At 39.1% G+C, this 15,874-nt stretch overlaps 1 protein-coding gene across 4 annotated transcripts; it reads right to left on the bottom strand.

Annotated features, from left to right (window-relative positions):
• Positions 1-181: 181 nt before the first annotated feature.
• On the bottom strand, positions 182-15,609 carry usp48 (ubiquitin specific peptidase 48). Of its 4 annotated transcripts, none has more exons than XM_053439436.1 (28): positions 15,464-15,609; positions 14,849-14,986; positions 14,246-14,366; positions 13,936-14,077; positions 13,349-13,476; positions 12,873-12,997; positions 12,148-12,256; positions 11,522-11,655; positions 11,220-11,305; positions 10,697-10,876; positions 10,280-10,417; positions 9,545-9,694; positions 8,909-9,109; positions 8,151-8,262; positions 7,810-7,943; positions 6,587-6,661; positions 6,305-6,429; positions 5,492-5,614; positions 5,312-5,373; positions 5,019-5,129; positions 4,035-4,165; positions 3,401-3,507; positions 3,173-3,280; positions 1,829-2,011; positions 1,589-1,714; positions 1,431-1,479; positions 1,290-1,316; positions 182-853 (listed from the first exon to the last, which is right to left on the bottom strand). In XM_053439436.1, the coding sequence occupies exons 2-28, from the start codon at positions 14,980-14,982 to the stop codon at positions 831-833; spliced, it is 3,144 nt and encodes a 1,047-aa protein (XP_053295411.1). In that variant the 5' UTR covers positions 14,983-14,986; positions 15,464-15,609; the 3' UTR covers positions 182-830. The 4 variants fall into 4 exon arrangements, with proteins under 4 accessions (XP_053295411.1, XP_053295402.1, XP_053295383.1 ...); XM_053439427.1 differs by lacking the exon at positions 15,464-15,609 and adding an exon at positions 15,100-15,438; XM_053439408.1 differs by lacking the exon at positions 15,464-15,609 and adding an exon at positions 15,174-15,438.
• Between the last annotated feature and the right edge of the window lie 265 nt (positions 15,610-15,874).

The following is a 15,874-nucleotide window of genomic DNA, read 5'->3' as shown; positions in this document are numbered from 1 at the left end:
CTATCACGTTCAGGTAAACTAATGAAACTATGATTTAACTCCTCCTTGGTTTATTGGTTAATGTACCTGCTGTGAGCTGCATTGTTCTGTAGTAGTTACTCCAATAAACAATGTATCACCAATACCACATTTCCACTGGGAATTTGTAGTGAGTATTTAATTCAAGTATTTGTATTTGACAGAGTGTTTTGAAAATAACTTTATTGTCCATAAGAAATAACTGTCAGAGGAAGAGAACATTAACTGCTTGCACTCACTCAAGGTTTGCACTGCTGAGACCCCTGCAGGAATCATCCTCTATACATAGAGTAGCTGTGTCTCGAAATGCCACATGGAGTATTATGGATATAGATATTCTATAGAGGTAATAAATGTTCTAACATTAGAGAGCAGTAATATTTGTAATACTTGACAATTACTCGTGCATTCTTTTGACAAACCTGAAAAACTGTGCAGTGAGAACACAAGCTTCCACACAATGGAGAGAAACACTTTCTTTCATATTACTACTTCTGTCATAATTTAGAATAGTGAAAAAAAAAGCTTTTTTCAAAAGTAACAGTAGGACTGAATTGGAAACAACCTTTAGAATACAGAGATCCACTTAACTTCAGAATGACAAGGAACTTTAAATATCAAAGGCCAGCTAATCCTTTGTACAGCGGCTTTCCAACATAGTCACAGTTTTATTTAAGAACGTCTCATCAAATTGTAAAAAAAAAAAATTAAAGCACTTATTTATATATATGGACACTTGACAAATTCAAGCTTTTCTCTGATAATTTCTCTGTCATCTGTCCAATTCAAGCATGGCTGCAGCACAGCTTTCCTCAGTGTCCAAGAAGCCCAGTGCCTGCAAAGAGACAAACACATTGACACTGAATCAGAACCTTTCAAGAAAAGACACCAATACAACAAAAACAGCAAGTCGATTGTAATGATCTGATAACATAAACAAAATAACAGTGTGGTCAATTTCCGAACTTAACAGTCAAACTCAGCATTACAGATACAATAAAGTCCGGTAATAAAATGTATTTATCTTTAATAACAAGCAGGTAACGTCAAATCCATGCATTCACAGATGGAAGTCGGAATACTAAAAAATAAAACAATACTCCAAGCTCCAGAGCTCTGAATCAGTGGCCACACCTCTGAGGGTTTTCAAACTAAATAATTAAGTAAATTCAGTCTGATCATCAGGGCGTCCCTCTCAGCTTTAATACATCGATGAAGACAAAACATTGACATCCTCCATGATGAAGGGAAAAACTAAAACAAATGCTCACCTTTAAATCCCTCTTCAGGCATTCTCACTGTGAATGAAGGAAATGACTGTATAAGAACATTATCATCATGTTACTTTTTCTTTTTAAATAAATCTAGACTAATGAGTCATCTACAGTGGAGGTGAAGATAAGCCCACTTACCCTGGTAGACATCATCCATTGCAGCAAAGTCTGCTATAGGCTCGTCAGCCTGAGGGGGAACAATGAATGATTTGATTTTGAAGAATTCAGCGTTAAAGGTGCAGTGTTAAAAAATCCTCTGTGACCATCCAGCCACTGGAGATTCAAAGAAGCTGTACCTTCAGACAGATGATGCTTTCTGGAATGACGCCCAGACTGCCCAAAGTGGCAGAGTCATCTGTCAGACTTTTCCCATCAATAGAGAGGTTCTGGTCAAATGGAGCCACAGAGAAGGCGTGCATAATCTAAAGGATCGAAGGGAGGTTTGTTTTTAGTTTTTTATTTGACTTATTAGATCATATTATTATTAATAATTACTTATTATTATCACACTTCATCCGGTTATTTAGAGCCCTCACCTGTATTTTCAGCTCTTTAAGTGTCTGATTAGCTGAAACTATGAGTGCTTTCTCTCCTCGGAGTTTCCTGTGCCGGGTGCTTCTCCTGATTCCACCTAGTTTGGTCATGTTGCTCACAGGAACAGCCGCTGCTGAGGCAGTGCTGCTGTCACACAGCTTTAGCCGCTTTGCACCATCTTCTGACTGTAAGAAATGTATGATTTATGTTAGATACATCAATTATTATTGAACATCATGGTTTGTTTGTGACACAGAACCATCTGCAAAGTCTTTGTTGGAAACAGAAAGGTCTGTATTTATATAGTGCTTTTCTAGTCGTGATTACATTACATTACATGATGACCACGCAAAGTGCTTTACAGTACAGTTTTGCATTCACACACACAGTCATACAATGCATCTATGTGGAGCCCATTTTCTGTATGTGATTGGATGAACCATCTGTCTATCACTGATGAAGCCCATCGAGAAAAGAGTGAAAACACGTTTCCACTGAGAAAAGCCTTCAGAATGATTCTTTGCTCCTTCAATGAAGAAATACTTTCCGTGCAAATGCCTTCAGGAGGAAACATTGTTGTTGACAGTTGCTTGTCATTGATGTCACACATCTGAAGGAGCCTGTATTTTCTTCCTCGTAGGACACTGATTATTCTGGACAACTGTGGTTCAGCCAAAAGTAAATTTTAGCCTGTTCTTGCACCATAGAACGTATATTAAGCAGGTATAATCTGCAGTGCCGAGTGGCACACAAACCACCCATTATAGGTCTTCAGGTAGCCATTAGCAGCAACTAGCTTGGTAATTCTGTCTTTCATTTGTCAACCCCTTCCATTAATTTTGGTTTCGATTTCTGAAGAGGTAATAAATAAGCACACATGCAGGCTAAATATGTACAGGTAGAGAACATAAAATCATTCACTCCACTACGTCTTCAAACTGTATGGCTCCCAGTAAAATATTAATTTACTGAAGCGTCCTTGGGCAAGATGCTGAACCCAGAAATTGCCCCACATAAAACAAAAAAGTGCTGCTAATAGATGCACTGTAGGAATGTGTGTGTAAATGGGTGAATGTAAAACTGTACGTTTCGATCTACCACATCTTCCTTTGTTTCTAAAGCGGAGAGTTACATTATGTTGTTACTCTATGCTCTTTAAAAGTAATATGAACAAAGGGAATTTACCAGAACAACCAGGATGTCTTGTTTGATTGCATTTAGGCAGGGAGTATTTGGCTGCCTTTACTACTGTTATGGTCGCTACTGTTACAAATGCTGCTTGCAGTCAGTGGATATCATGTGTGTGTTGTCACCCTTAGTCTACTGCTGTAGCATGGTGAACCTACCTGGCTAAAGTCTGGGTCCATCTCTCCATCCACCTTCGGAAGTTCTTCTTTCTCGTCCTCTGCCTCAGAGCTGCTGGCGTTTGTCTCCGGAGCTGCCTCCTTTAACAGCTATGCATCATATATTCAATGTAGAAAAACAAAAACTTTAAGATTGTACATTAGACATTACAGTTGGTGACAAAATACCTCTGTCTGCTTAATTGACTTAAAATTGGCTTTTTAATGTACCCTCTGGTCTTCGATGACTTTCCGGATGTAGATGGTTGCCTGGGTGTACTCTCTGAGGTCCCTCTGCTGCTGGAAAAGGAAGCTCTCTCTGCACTCCCAACACAGATCTAAACACAATAACACACACACACACACACACACACACACACACACACACACACACACACACACACACACACACACACACACACACACACACACACACACACACACACACACACACACACACACACACACACACACACACATAACATAACATAACATAACCAGTATTTAAACTCTAGGAATGTAACAAAAAGGCTTAAGTTTCAATATGGCCATTCAATTTATCAAAAAATTCCACATGCATATCCTACTTTTGTTTTGTTGCATGGACATTTGATACTTCTTGATGCTACAGAAGTGTAACTACCATCTTATAAAAGCTGTGAATCCAAGCTGACCGAAGGTGCTGCTCTATACAAAGGAAGAACTTTTTATTACAGAAAATCAATTTTAGTCAATATTTAAGCCTACAGGCACTGAATGTTTGACATTTGAAAATAGACCAGTGTAGTGTTCTTTTTAAGTATATGAAATAAGTCAATTAGATGGCATATTCAAGGTTAAACATTTGGGATAACTGTAGTCTCACCAGGCTGAGTGGTGAACTGGGTGGTAGGTCCACTTGGTGTGGCTTGTTTAAAGCAGTGGATGGAGATGGGCTGGTCCACAATGAAGAGTCTGCTAATCACTTCCCATTCGTTGGGCCAGAGTAGAGCTATACTGTGCAGGACAAACAGCAAAACAGGACATCACAACAGTGTGCAGTCAGTATGACTTGAGGTCATGTCGTCATATATTTTCATTTTATTAATGCAACTTGCCCAGTTATTTTAAAATAAGTAACCCAGCTGCTTAGACTAGGGCTGCCGTGATTAGTCGACGTCATCGATGACATCGATGTTGAAAATGCGTTGAAATCAATATTTTAAAATGACGCATCTTTTTTTAAATTTTATGAATTTACCTTTTCGATTACTAAAACATTTAATTTCTATTCATTATAACAAATGTTCTTCTTCAATATCACTGCGTAACGCCAGGTTTACACCGGCCGCCGAAGTGCGCGCAGTGCCATTCTCCAGCACACATTTCTCAGCGCCGGTCAGCCCGCTTCGGAAATGAAATGAAATGGTCAATTCGATTTTTTGGGAGGACAATTAATTGTTTAGATTAATCGACTAATCGGTAAAATAGTTGACAGATTAATCGATAGAAAATAGTCGTTAGTGGCAGCCCTAGTTTAGACCTTCGCAAGAGTAGCTTAAGAAGGTAAACAAAGTTTGTACATGAAGCATGACTACTGCCCATTCTAAGTTTAGGGTTTAGTGTTTGTTTTGGATGTTCTTGAAAGTTTAACTGCTGTTCCAGGTTTTTTTAATCAGTGATGGCAACATCATTCATTAAAATGTGCTGGGGATTTTTTAAGGGTTAAAAACACATAGTGGCCAGGTAAGAGGTTCAAGCTACGACACATGATGGGTAGTTAGGTGAGTTAACACTCACTACATACATAAGTTGATTTTGACTTTTACAAGTGAACTCCACAAGTCACTTTTAGATAAGCAGAACTCACTGTTGTGCATCTCCGTTGATCAGGGAGTCATAGGTAAACATGAACCCTCCATGGGGGCAGAGAAGCAGAGTGTTGCCCACATTAGACACTGGAGAGGATTTTGTCGGTCTCCTTGAAAACACATAGATGGGAGGAAAAAATAATTTGCTGTACTGACTAAATCATACTGTAAAATAGTTTGTAAATTACGAACAATCATTACTAATGAAGCAAATCTGATAATCATGAGTGAATACAGTCAATTTTAATTTTCAATTGTAATTTCATCAATTTCACTACTGAAACAAACATACCTGAGAAATTTTCTCCACTCATCCACAAAGAACAGAGGAACTATGTAAAGAACATCTGTGCCCTGGAGAGACCAGCCAGAGAACAATTAGTGTATTCTTCTACCAGCCACAGTGATAATCTGTCATAACATTGTATTAACTGTAACACACACACAGACACACACACACCCACACACCCACCTGGGGCCACTTGGTGAGGGTTGGCCGATTCTTCTCATTGAAAAGGTTGAGCAGCTGGTTCTTCTGGTCCAGGGCCATCATCTTACTGATTGCCTCATTGTCTTTCTCCTCCTGTTCTAACGTCTGGACACAAAACAACGTTAACTTTTTATTCTTAAAATTACTCAATGGCTTACATGCTGGACATATCTAGGAACTGTGGAGGTATTACTGTGTCTGTATGACTACAGCTTTCATCCTTTTTGGGGCTGTGTAAATAAAGCCCTTTAACATTACCTTTATTTCCAGGCTGGGGATTAGGGTTAAGGTTAACCAACAGAGCCTAAACAGCTATTGTGCAGCCAATCAGAACAGCAGTACTGTGCATAATTCCACCTTCACATTTACAATTTCAAAGTAGGCATAGAGAAAATATTTGTAAAAAAAGAGTTGGGGGTCAAAATAAAACATAATAATAATACATTTTTGCGGATTTAAGTGAGGGACCAGTTTATTGCATCCCTAAATGTTTTTAAATAGTTGTATTTCAATCTGCTTAATTCTTACATACATTTAGAAAATTGCATTAAAAGATGATGGTCATGGCAATGTTTGGGAAAAAACTGAGCAAATAGGTTTTTATGCTTATTTGAGATAGTTAACATGATTCACAGAAATATATTTTCTGAATAATTTCTGTCGTAGCAAACATTTAGCTCACATAACTGATGAGCTTTTTCCAGTGTTTGACAAAAAGAAAAAAGGTTGTTCTTATGCTTAAATTTTACTGCAAACTGGACAATTATATAGAGACATGGCTAATGTCTGGCTCACCAGGCACTGCTGGCAGGGCTCTTGGTTCTGGGTGAATTCTGGGGCTTTGGAGAAGTATGCCCTTAGCTTGGTCCAAACTTCAGTGGATACTAACTTCCGTTCAGTCTCGAGAATAGTCAGACCCCCTACAGCAGGATCAAACACACAAAATTAAGAGCCAGTGCATCAAAGACTGAAACTTGGGTTCTATTGTAATAGCAATGGTGACAGTTAAGAGTTTTTCCTTAATTGTAGTACAATGTCATTGTTAAAGGGTTTATAGCTGCAAATGATAGGACGTACCATGACTGCAGACAATGTCTTCATTGAATGTCTTCATCTCATCCTCGTTGCCCTCTGAGAGCTCTGAGCTGAACTCTACAACCAAACAATTCACCAAGAACGTTAACAGTAGGGTTCAGTAATGAAAAGCCAAACCACTATCGACTGACGATATATGCGTGCAGGTGTTGTGTCGCCATTATAAGCCAATGCATGGAAGGACTTTTTACAAATAAGAACATAAAATCACCTGATCATGGCAAGCAGAAGTATCTTCAAAGAAATTCTTAGCAAATATGTGCAGCAAAAGATTCTAAAATGATGAATTACCGGCTCTATATGCAAATAATCCAGACTATCATTTGGGTTCTTGAAAACCAAATTATGTTGTTTTCACCCAGGCTGAGCTTTCAGATGTGTCCAATGATGCTGTATGTGTTTGTGTCGGTCTGTGTTTGCGTGTCAGAGAGGGAGAGAAAGAGATGGAGCAGAGTGAGGATGGAATGAATGACTGAATGCGCACAGCTATGAAGAGAGATTTGAGCAATTTAAGAAAAGTTATGGGGTTATGTGTGATATTGTGGCTATAATCAAATAAATGTAAGCACACTGAGAAGAAAAAAAGAAGCATTTAAACTGTACTGAATCAGAAACGTCAGGTGTCTGAGTATGTGTTCGTGGGTCAGCTGGAGTTAGACAGAAGTGACAGAGTTGAATCAGGATTGACCGGATGAATAAATTAATTTAAATCATATAACATTTAATAAGTGTTACTATTTGTAATTTACTGTGAAGGGCTGGGTATCGCCATTGCCCATTTAATTGAGTTTTCTTGCCTGACTCATATATCAATATTTGTATGAGTTATTGTAAAGAAGAATTTGTATGGTGTTTATTAAGTCTAAAAATGTCTACACTAACTCGCCCTTCCCTGCGCTTGCAATTGCACAACACCATTCAACAGTCTTGCTCATCAAGTTGAATTATGAGACTTTATTGGGCAGGGACAATGGCTGATGCTCACCTACTTGGATTGCTCACTTTGTACACATGCACGCAAGTATGCCTCTCCACCCACTTCTATTCTATGTGCTTGTAGACTCACAAGTCCACGAGCTAAATTTTTAGACTAACTAAACGCTATGAATTACGCTACTTTAGCTTTTTTGCCAACACAATGGTTGACAAATCAGAAGAACAAGAGAACACAGAAAGAAAAACTAAATCATTTCCATTCCCCCAACCTTTGATGTGTGGTCCCTGTCCATTGGTCTGGCCATTGCTGTGTTTGGTTTCATGTTCATCCTCCTCCAGCTGTTCCAAAGCCAACTGCCTCCAGCTACGCAGAGATGCTTTGCCCACCCAGTAACCCTCGCCACTGAAACACACACATGTGCACACACACAATTAATAAAGACCCATGATTATGTTCCAGTGAAATTCTGGACATTTGAATACTTTTTCCCTTATCTGCATTAGTTCTGAATTACTCCCTATTGAATTTCTGCATATTCAAATAACTATTTCTCTCCCCTGAATCAATAATTACAGCTAAACCATTAACACTTATGCTTGAGTGTTGCACCTGAGCGTGCGTTTGACCAGGTTGGAGACCTCCTTGTAGTCTTCATTGAGCTGGTTCTTTAGCCGCAGCACTCGGCATCGCTGTCCAACACACTCACTACACAGTGAGGAATCTGAACAAACAAATAAAACTGTTATATAAAAATGAAAGGGACAAACATCGTGGTTTTTGAGCAGTCTGTACTAAAGACATTTCTCGAGAGTGCGGTTAACTTTAAGTAAAAAGTTTCTCATATAACAAACAAGTGTATTTCCAAAACTCCAGAAATAAAAGGCAGCAAATCCAAACATGGTTTTGGTTTCATGGTATTTCTACTGGTGTTAATGATTAGTTAGTGAATTATGAATTACAAAAGAAAATGTGTGGCAGCTGTGGCTGCAGCTGCTATGAATGTTCCTCCTCCGCAGTACTGTCCCACTAACCAGCCATCTTATTTAGTTGTAGTAAAGAACCTGCCCACATAACCCTGGCCTTGGAGATACACTCTAAATAAAGTCTTCACTTCACTAACTTCACTCCTCTGTTTATTTTATAACAGAGGGATTAGTAGGCTCTGATAAAAGAATTGAGCAAGCTGTGGATAATCAACAATCTGTTTGGGTCTGATTACATGAGCACATATTTCGTTTGATGATTTTCAGATTTTTCATAAAAAAATTATAAAGTCAGAGGTTGATACGTAGCAAACTATTTAATGAATAGCACTTAAACTGAAGCAGATTAATTTGAGAAGAGACCACACCCTTTATAAGACCTACCGTCCAGTCTCGGCCCTCCGCCATAACGCTCATAGAGAAGCTGAGCGGCGTGCAGAGAAATCCTCTTGGAATCTCCCACCTTGTCTGGGTGCAGTTTGCCATGTGAACAAAGGAAGAAGGAGTTGTCGATGTCTTTTGTGGTAGTGGAGTCATCCAGCCACTTTTTCAGCCAGTCCAGGGGGATAAACTCATATGGCTCACCTGAGGAGAGAAGTGCATCAAACAACAAGAGACACAGGATCATTAATTTAGATTCTTTAAATGAAGAATTCCCCTGTGATTAACAACTGTCAGTGTATTTTCCCTTACATGTACACGCCAAATGCATGTTAAGTATGGGAATTGAATGTAGTAAATACAAATAGGGGTATTGTCTAATAATGTTTTGGCTTTGTAAGAATCACAAATCATCGTGGTTCAGGTGTGTTGTGGAATACTCGCAGTTTTACTACATGCAGGGGAGCTGTAGTATGAGTGAAACAAAATCTTCCATTAGTTGGATTCTCCCTTTGTCACACTGTCATAATGTACTTTTATTGTTTATATTAAATTTTCTTACTTAAAGTCACAATAAACATTAAACTCTTTTCAATGTTTATGTTAAAAACTGTGTGATTGAGGAATGTTTTTACTGACCTTCTTTAGTGGGTAAAAGCTGGTAGAGTTCCTTCACCTCCTCGTGCTTGGCCTTGCCCTTATCCACACTCTGTTTTCTCATATCTGCCATTTCACTGCACCACTCCTCAAATTTGTGGTTGTCTTGGTCCACCAACCTCTGAAGGAAGGCTGGCAAGAAAAATTAAATTCATCCACTAGACAAGGCAACACAGAGCAGGTGGGAGGTAGGGCTGAGAAATTAATTTAGTTTATTTCAAATTAGCTCTTGCATGATGTATAAATTGTCAAGATCTTGAAAATCTGATTATTGCAGTTTACTCAAAAGGATATTTTAGGTCAAAAGCTGATGTCTCTGGTGACGTGGTCCAGGTGGCTCGCTGTCTCGGACCATCTCTTGAATTTAATGGTTACATCTTCAAAGAAGATGGAATAGAGAACCATTCTGGATACTGGTCTGTGTTCTCAGTTTGTGTTCGCTATCAAGGTATTAAAAAGCATAGAGATTCTACTTTGCTCAGTCTCTAACTGACTATTAAAGTGCAGGATGCTGCTCTATGACTGTCTACGATAGATCTTGCATCAACTGGAACACCAACAGGTTTTAAACTTTTTTAAATGTGTATGGCCCTCCAACCAAGCTCTAGTGGTATAAGCTGGGAATCATTAAGAATAAGAATCATTTGGGTCCAAAAAAATTATGAAGGAACACCAGAGAATATGTGAGATTTTAAATTGTAAATCTCTATTGCTCACCTGGCACCTGGATGTTGGTCCTGGAGGGATCTGAGCTCTCCTCTTCCATGACCTTATACACCAGCATGTAGGCATTTCTGGAGCAGTGGAAGCCTTTACTGCACTTTGGCTTTCGTGTCTGGGACTTAACTGTCTCGGCTAGGGACCATGAAGATCAAGAAGAAAAAGTAACAACTCAGAAAGTGTAAGTGTATAGATGTACAGACATGACCCTCATGTTTTACATTTGTCCTACTTTAAGTCACCAAAGCACCATCAAAGTGGAAAATACACTCTTTGACAAAACCGTTCAGCTGTCTTACAATATGATGGTTAACAAAAAAACAAGAATTATAAATAACAAATTATACATAATAACATAAAACATTAAGGTATCCCTGGCTTTCAGCAAGGAGTACATGTGTATTTATTGCTCACCAATGTCCTCCTCAATGCCAAGCTGCAGCTTCTTGCCCTCCATCTTCTCAATTTCCTCATCGTTGAATTTGTACCAATCACCAGTACGAGCATCCTTCACGTGGGCAATGTAGTGGCCTGAGTACGCACTGATGCCCCGATGGATCAGCACTGCACTCAGTTCATAAACACACTTCTGGTCTGTAGAAACAGTCAGATCAAACATGCATCAAGCTCAACCACACAATGGCAGATTTCTCAGGAAGTGAAGTTGCTGTGACAGTAATCAATTGCCCATCTGAAAGTACACTGCTTCTAAATTGACCATGTTTATTTCACCCATAAGACAGTAAATCTCCCTACTGTTTCTAAATTAAAACATTTGGTTTTAGTCCTTAGAATGTAAAGAGATGAAAAGAAAACTGGGAGTTATTTTTTTCTTTTATATAGCTGACACATGCCAATGTGTATTGACTAGCGAGGAAGAGTGCAGATTGTGTGCGTGTATGTGTGGGACAATCACAGAGATCAAAACAGCTGATACCCTCTTTTCCTTCCAGAAATGGCCCCATGTCCAGTTGCTCTGGAAAACTGATGAAAGTGTTCAGCTTCTTCTTGTGGCCTGTTTGTCTGAAGAACACAGTAAGGTCACTAAAGTTTCTGTTCTCCCACAAACAGACTGTAAATACAACTGCCCTCAGTAGTTAACCAACTACCTTAACTAAACCCCAAAAATGTTTTAAATCTAGCACTTTGCACAGTGATTTAAGATTTTTTTTTGTTTCCAAAGCAACAAAATGCAATTTATTGTTGTTTTACACAATGCACAACAAAGTGATAGCTTACCTATCAAAGACAAAGCGCATGAGCTGCAGGTTGAGGGTTGGAGGAAGGCTTTGCAGCTTTATCGTTCGGGTGGCACTTTGTTTACTCTGACAGCTCTCACAGAAGTAGCAGTTATCACCATCCAGCTTCTCCTCCTGCAAGGTGGAGAAGAGACAACCATTATGAGAAGAACACACAAATACACTCATCAAGACATGGAAAACAGTATTCAAACTTTACTCCAGCAGATTATGCTTCAGTTTACACTGTTCATTATAAGTCATCACTGATAAAACAAGTGCATTTATGATTCCAAGAATCAATTTGACCATAAATTTGCACAGGCATTAAATGATGCTGCACGACCTTAAACATATGTGTAATACTTTGGAGCAGTTAAAACAGCAAGAAGCTGAGTGTTTTTTTTCTTCAAATCTTGGGACCCTGATTCTGTCCCACAGAATCAGGGTCCCAAGACACTGACAAAGTTCTTTGTGTGTTTGGATTCATGCTATGTGTCCTAAGGAGCATTTTTTTCCCTTTGTTGTGTTACTGACTCACTCAAAATTTTACAATATAAAAAAAAACAAATATGATTTACTGCAATAGATAAAAAGACACTCTCTGTGATAATAAATAATCAGTACCTTCAGGAACTCTGTGACACACTCTCTGAGGTTCTTGTGACCCTGGATGTTGAGCTCCAGCTCGTAGAATCGGGATGGGAGAGCAGATGATCGTCCACACTGATTACACCTAGAAAACAGCCAAACCAAACTATCAGATTCCACCACAGCACTCAATATAATTGCTCACACTTGATCTGACTCATTACTATTTCTCCCCCCATTCCTCTTCAAAATAAGTCAGTCAAATAGCATGAATTTTAACCTTTTTCACAAGAAAGAACAATGCATCTCGCTGAGCAACAAGAAAACTTAACCTTTGTCAACTTTATAGTCAAAGGGAATTTGTGACACACTCGAACGTAATGCTCTTTTACTTTTAGAAGATTTTAGAAGGCTAACCATACATATATACATATATACATATTATGAGCCAAGACCTGACACCTCACACTCTGAGGATCAGCTTTTATTTTCCCTAGGCTCCAAAGGTAACAGAGCAGGTCCAATGTATTCTCCACAAAGTTAAACAAATAATGCAATGAAGGTAGTTTTGACATGAATCCAGCACAGAAGTTGGAATGAGAAGATCAGCTCCAAAACACCCTTCCACACTTTATGAGAGCACAGTTAGCTAAATATAAATAGTGACATGTTGAGGAGTTGCACTGTCTATAGCCTACTCATCTGACACTTTTCCACTTAAGTACAAACTTAATTCATGTTTAAGTATTGAGTGGTCTTACACAGTAACGTAGGAGAACTGTCCACAGAACTGCAGCTGGATGACATTCTGCAGGTTCGAGTTCTTTTGCTTCGACAGTGTGTCCTCCAATAGAGACAAGAAAAGCTTGGAAAACTCCTGGGCATCCTGAAAATGAAGGGTTTGAATTCAGCGTCTGTAAAGAAAACGCATCTCTTTTTCCCTAATAGACACGTTGTAAACAAAATGTTGTATTATTAACGGATGAACACATTTCAAACTGTCAATTTAACTTCTGGGAACTTCTGATGGATGTTATTTTTTTTTTAAATTTAGGTACAGAGGTAATATAATGCCAAACTCAACAAAGATGCAAGTGCGAAAATTCTGGCACAACTCTCACAATGAGGAAAAAACAGTAAAATCAATATCCACCATCATGTTTTCAACAGTGATACTAGCCATGTATTTAGTCAGTTCAAGCTTTGATAATTTACTAAATCTCATGTCGTGATTTACCTGCTGCTGTCCTGTATCCAGGCCCAGTGCTTTAACCAGCCCTGAAGGATCTATGTACCTTCTGTTGCTGTTCTGCAGCAGTGCAAACAGATACTGAAGATGCTCACAGATGGATTGGGGCTCGTACTCTGAAAAGACATAGACGTCTGTCTGAGAGGTGTAATTCTTTCATAAAACCTACAGAGAGATTAATACAAGTTTACAGTGTGATGTAGTTACATATAGTATTTAAAAATGATTTGAGACACTGTCTACGGTCATTATTGACCGTGTATATTTGGCAGGCCATATATATAAAGTTTGCAAAAATAATTGTAAAAATGTAACCAAATTTTATATATTGATGATTAATTTGTGTATGATGTCTATCTGCAATTTTTTTTCAGAACTGTTGGAGGGCTCTGTTCTCAGATAACCTGCATACTCGTTTGACTAATGCTATACTAGCTGACAGTATATGCACTACAGTTGTGTACAGTTTACAGTTTGCACAAAAATACCCAAAGATTTTGTTAAAATATGTGTACTTAAAACAGAGAATGAACAAACATAAAGAAGTGTCCTCAGTATTTAGTTTTCGGTTGTACCAGACTCAATGTTATGTTCCTGTGCTCTTGAATTATGGCACTGATAGAGGCTCCTCCGCAACTCCAGGTTGTGGAACCACACTTGCAGGAATGTGTTGACGTAACATGTTGCACCCAGGTTGGTCAGTCCGACAAAAGTGTTCTGGAAGGAATCAGAGACAGAGAAATAGATGAAAAGATAAGATCAACTGCGTCATTACACATTCCTCCAGCTCTGGTCTGATGATAACATCCTGGGACGTCAGCTGTCCACCTACAATTGACTGGTAAGAATATAACGTGCAGTGTGTGCACCTGATGAAAGAAATACCTTGTCTCTGCGCTCTGAATTTGGGTCATCAATATTGTGGAAAGCATTTTCATCTATGTCCCCAAGCCATGCCTGCTCACCAATGCCCACAAGACAGTTGGGATTCCCTTTGCAGTTCCTCCTGCACAATAGAGTCATGATTCACTTAAGTATTTCACGACCAAATTTAGCAGCAACATCAAACTGCAACCTGCTTAGTGGATACAAAAGTAATGACAAACTCCATGCATGAATCAGTCAACTCTTTGGAAAAGGTCATTTATACGCATCTATAAGCCACAGGGCAAGATTAAGTTCTGCAACATTATAGCAGTTGTACATTGAGGTGCCTACTGCCTACCGACGTGTGTATTAAGGTTATTGTGGTATGTGGGATTTAGGAGTGGAGTGGATCAACCCGATCGTTCAAAATAAGTCAACGAAGCAGCTCTAAGAACAATACAAATGTGTCCGACGACAATGAAACGAACCAGACCTGTTATGCACATTTGTACATCTCTGTAAAGCTGGGACTCTCTCAACATTAAATCTAACTTCTGCTACTGATATTTCCACTGGAGTAGGCTATCACAACATATGCACCCACAAATGTTACCATCATACCTGCAGGCTCCTCTCTTGCAGGCCGGAAGGTTGACGCGATATGCTAGCTCGATATGCTCCTGTCTGATTTCTTCTGGTTTCACCGCTTCAACCCAACGCCAAGCCGCTTTCTCCAGTTGTATGCGGGGAGCCATAATCCTGCGATGTATCGTTCAGCACACAGTCAGATACATGAGTCGGAAAAAAAAGAGGAGCAGGGTTAGCAAAACATCTTCTATGAATGCTAACATAGCCGGCTAAATGGAGCTAACCAAGTTCTTGCAGGTCGGAGCCTGGTTCTTACGAAGCTCTTGTTAGCTAAGTAGTGCTACTTAACCTAGCTTACAAATGTTGGCCTGGTAATTCCCTCAATGTCATATTGCACTTGAAAGTCAAGCGTATCGTACCACATCCCAGGAGCATACAGAACAAGACAATGAAAGACACCACGACAAATAGTATTTGCAGGGTAACGCCGGAGGTAATGATAACCCTTGTGCTAACGTTAGCTAGCTAGCTAAAATGTAGCTAACCCGACCGGCAGTGTTAGCAAGTCATTTCCCCTGCACTTTCCATTTAGCGCTACCTGACGCTAACGTAACGAGTTTATTGTGTAAAGGTCAAATGCCATCGAACCTTTCATGCGTGCAGCTGCTTCACCAAATATTTATGTATTTTCACATTTTATTCACGGTTTATTTTAGATTTAGCGCCCTTGCGTCAGTTTATAAATATATTATTCTCCGCTCAAAATCAACACGACGTCAACACGTGACGTCGACGACGTCTCTGTGTTGCGACTGGAGCGCTGCACGGATGTGAGCCTTCCATTGTCTTTACATGACGATACTACCCATAGATTATGAGCGACCAGTCCTTAAAAATGTAGGATTTAATGGAGTTAAACCCTGCTCAAATAATATATAATAATATATAAGGATCACTATTCACTTCCCAACAGTAGGCTATGCAAAATTGTGTCTCTGTCAAAGGGATAAATATATGGAAATTATTATTTCCATTATTATTTAATATTTAATACACAAT

Source organism: Pleuronectes platessa, chromosome 2 (assembly GCF_947347685.1).
Source record: "Pleuronectes platessa chromosome 2, fPlePla1.1, whole genome shotgun sequence".
Classification (NCBI taxonomy): Eukaryota; Metazoa; Chordata; class Actinopteri; order Pleuronectiformes; family Pleuronectidae; genus Pleuronectes; species Pleuronectes platessa.
The sequence above is the reverse complement of the archived record's forward strand: the minus strand, read 5'-3'. Positions and strand labels throughout refer to the sequence as shown.

Excerpts from the sequence above, each read along its gene's own strand:
- usp48 (XM_053439408.1), bottom strand. The coding sequence starts at position 15,250 with ATGCTCCTGGGATGTGGTACGATACGCTTGACTTTCAAGTGCAATATG. Across the intron at positions 11,306-11,521 it reads ATGCGCTTTGTCTTTGATAG|ACAAACAGGCCACAAGAAGA; the intron begins GTAAGCTATCAC and ends TGTGTTCTTCAG. Across the intron at positions 8,263-8,908 it reads CGGAGGGCCGAGACTGGACG|ATTCCTCACTGTGTAGTGAG; the intron begins GTAGGTCTTATA and ends TTGTTTGTTCAG.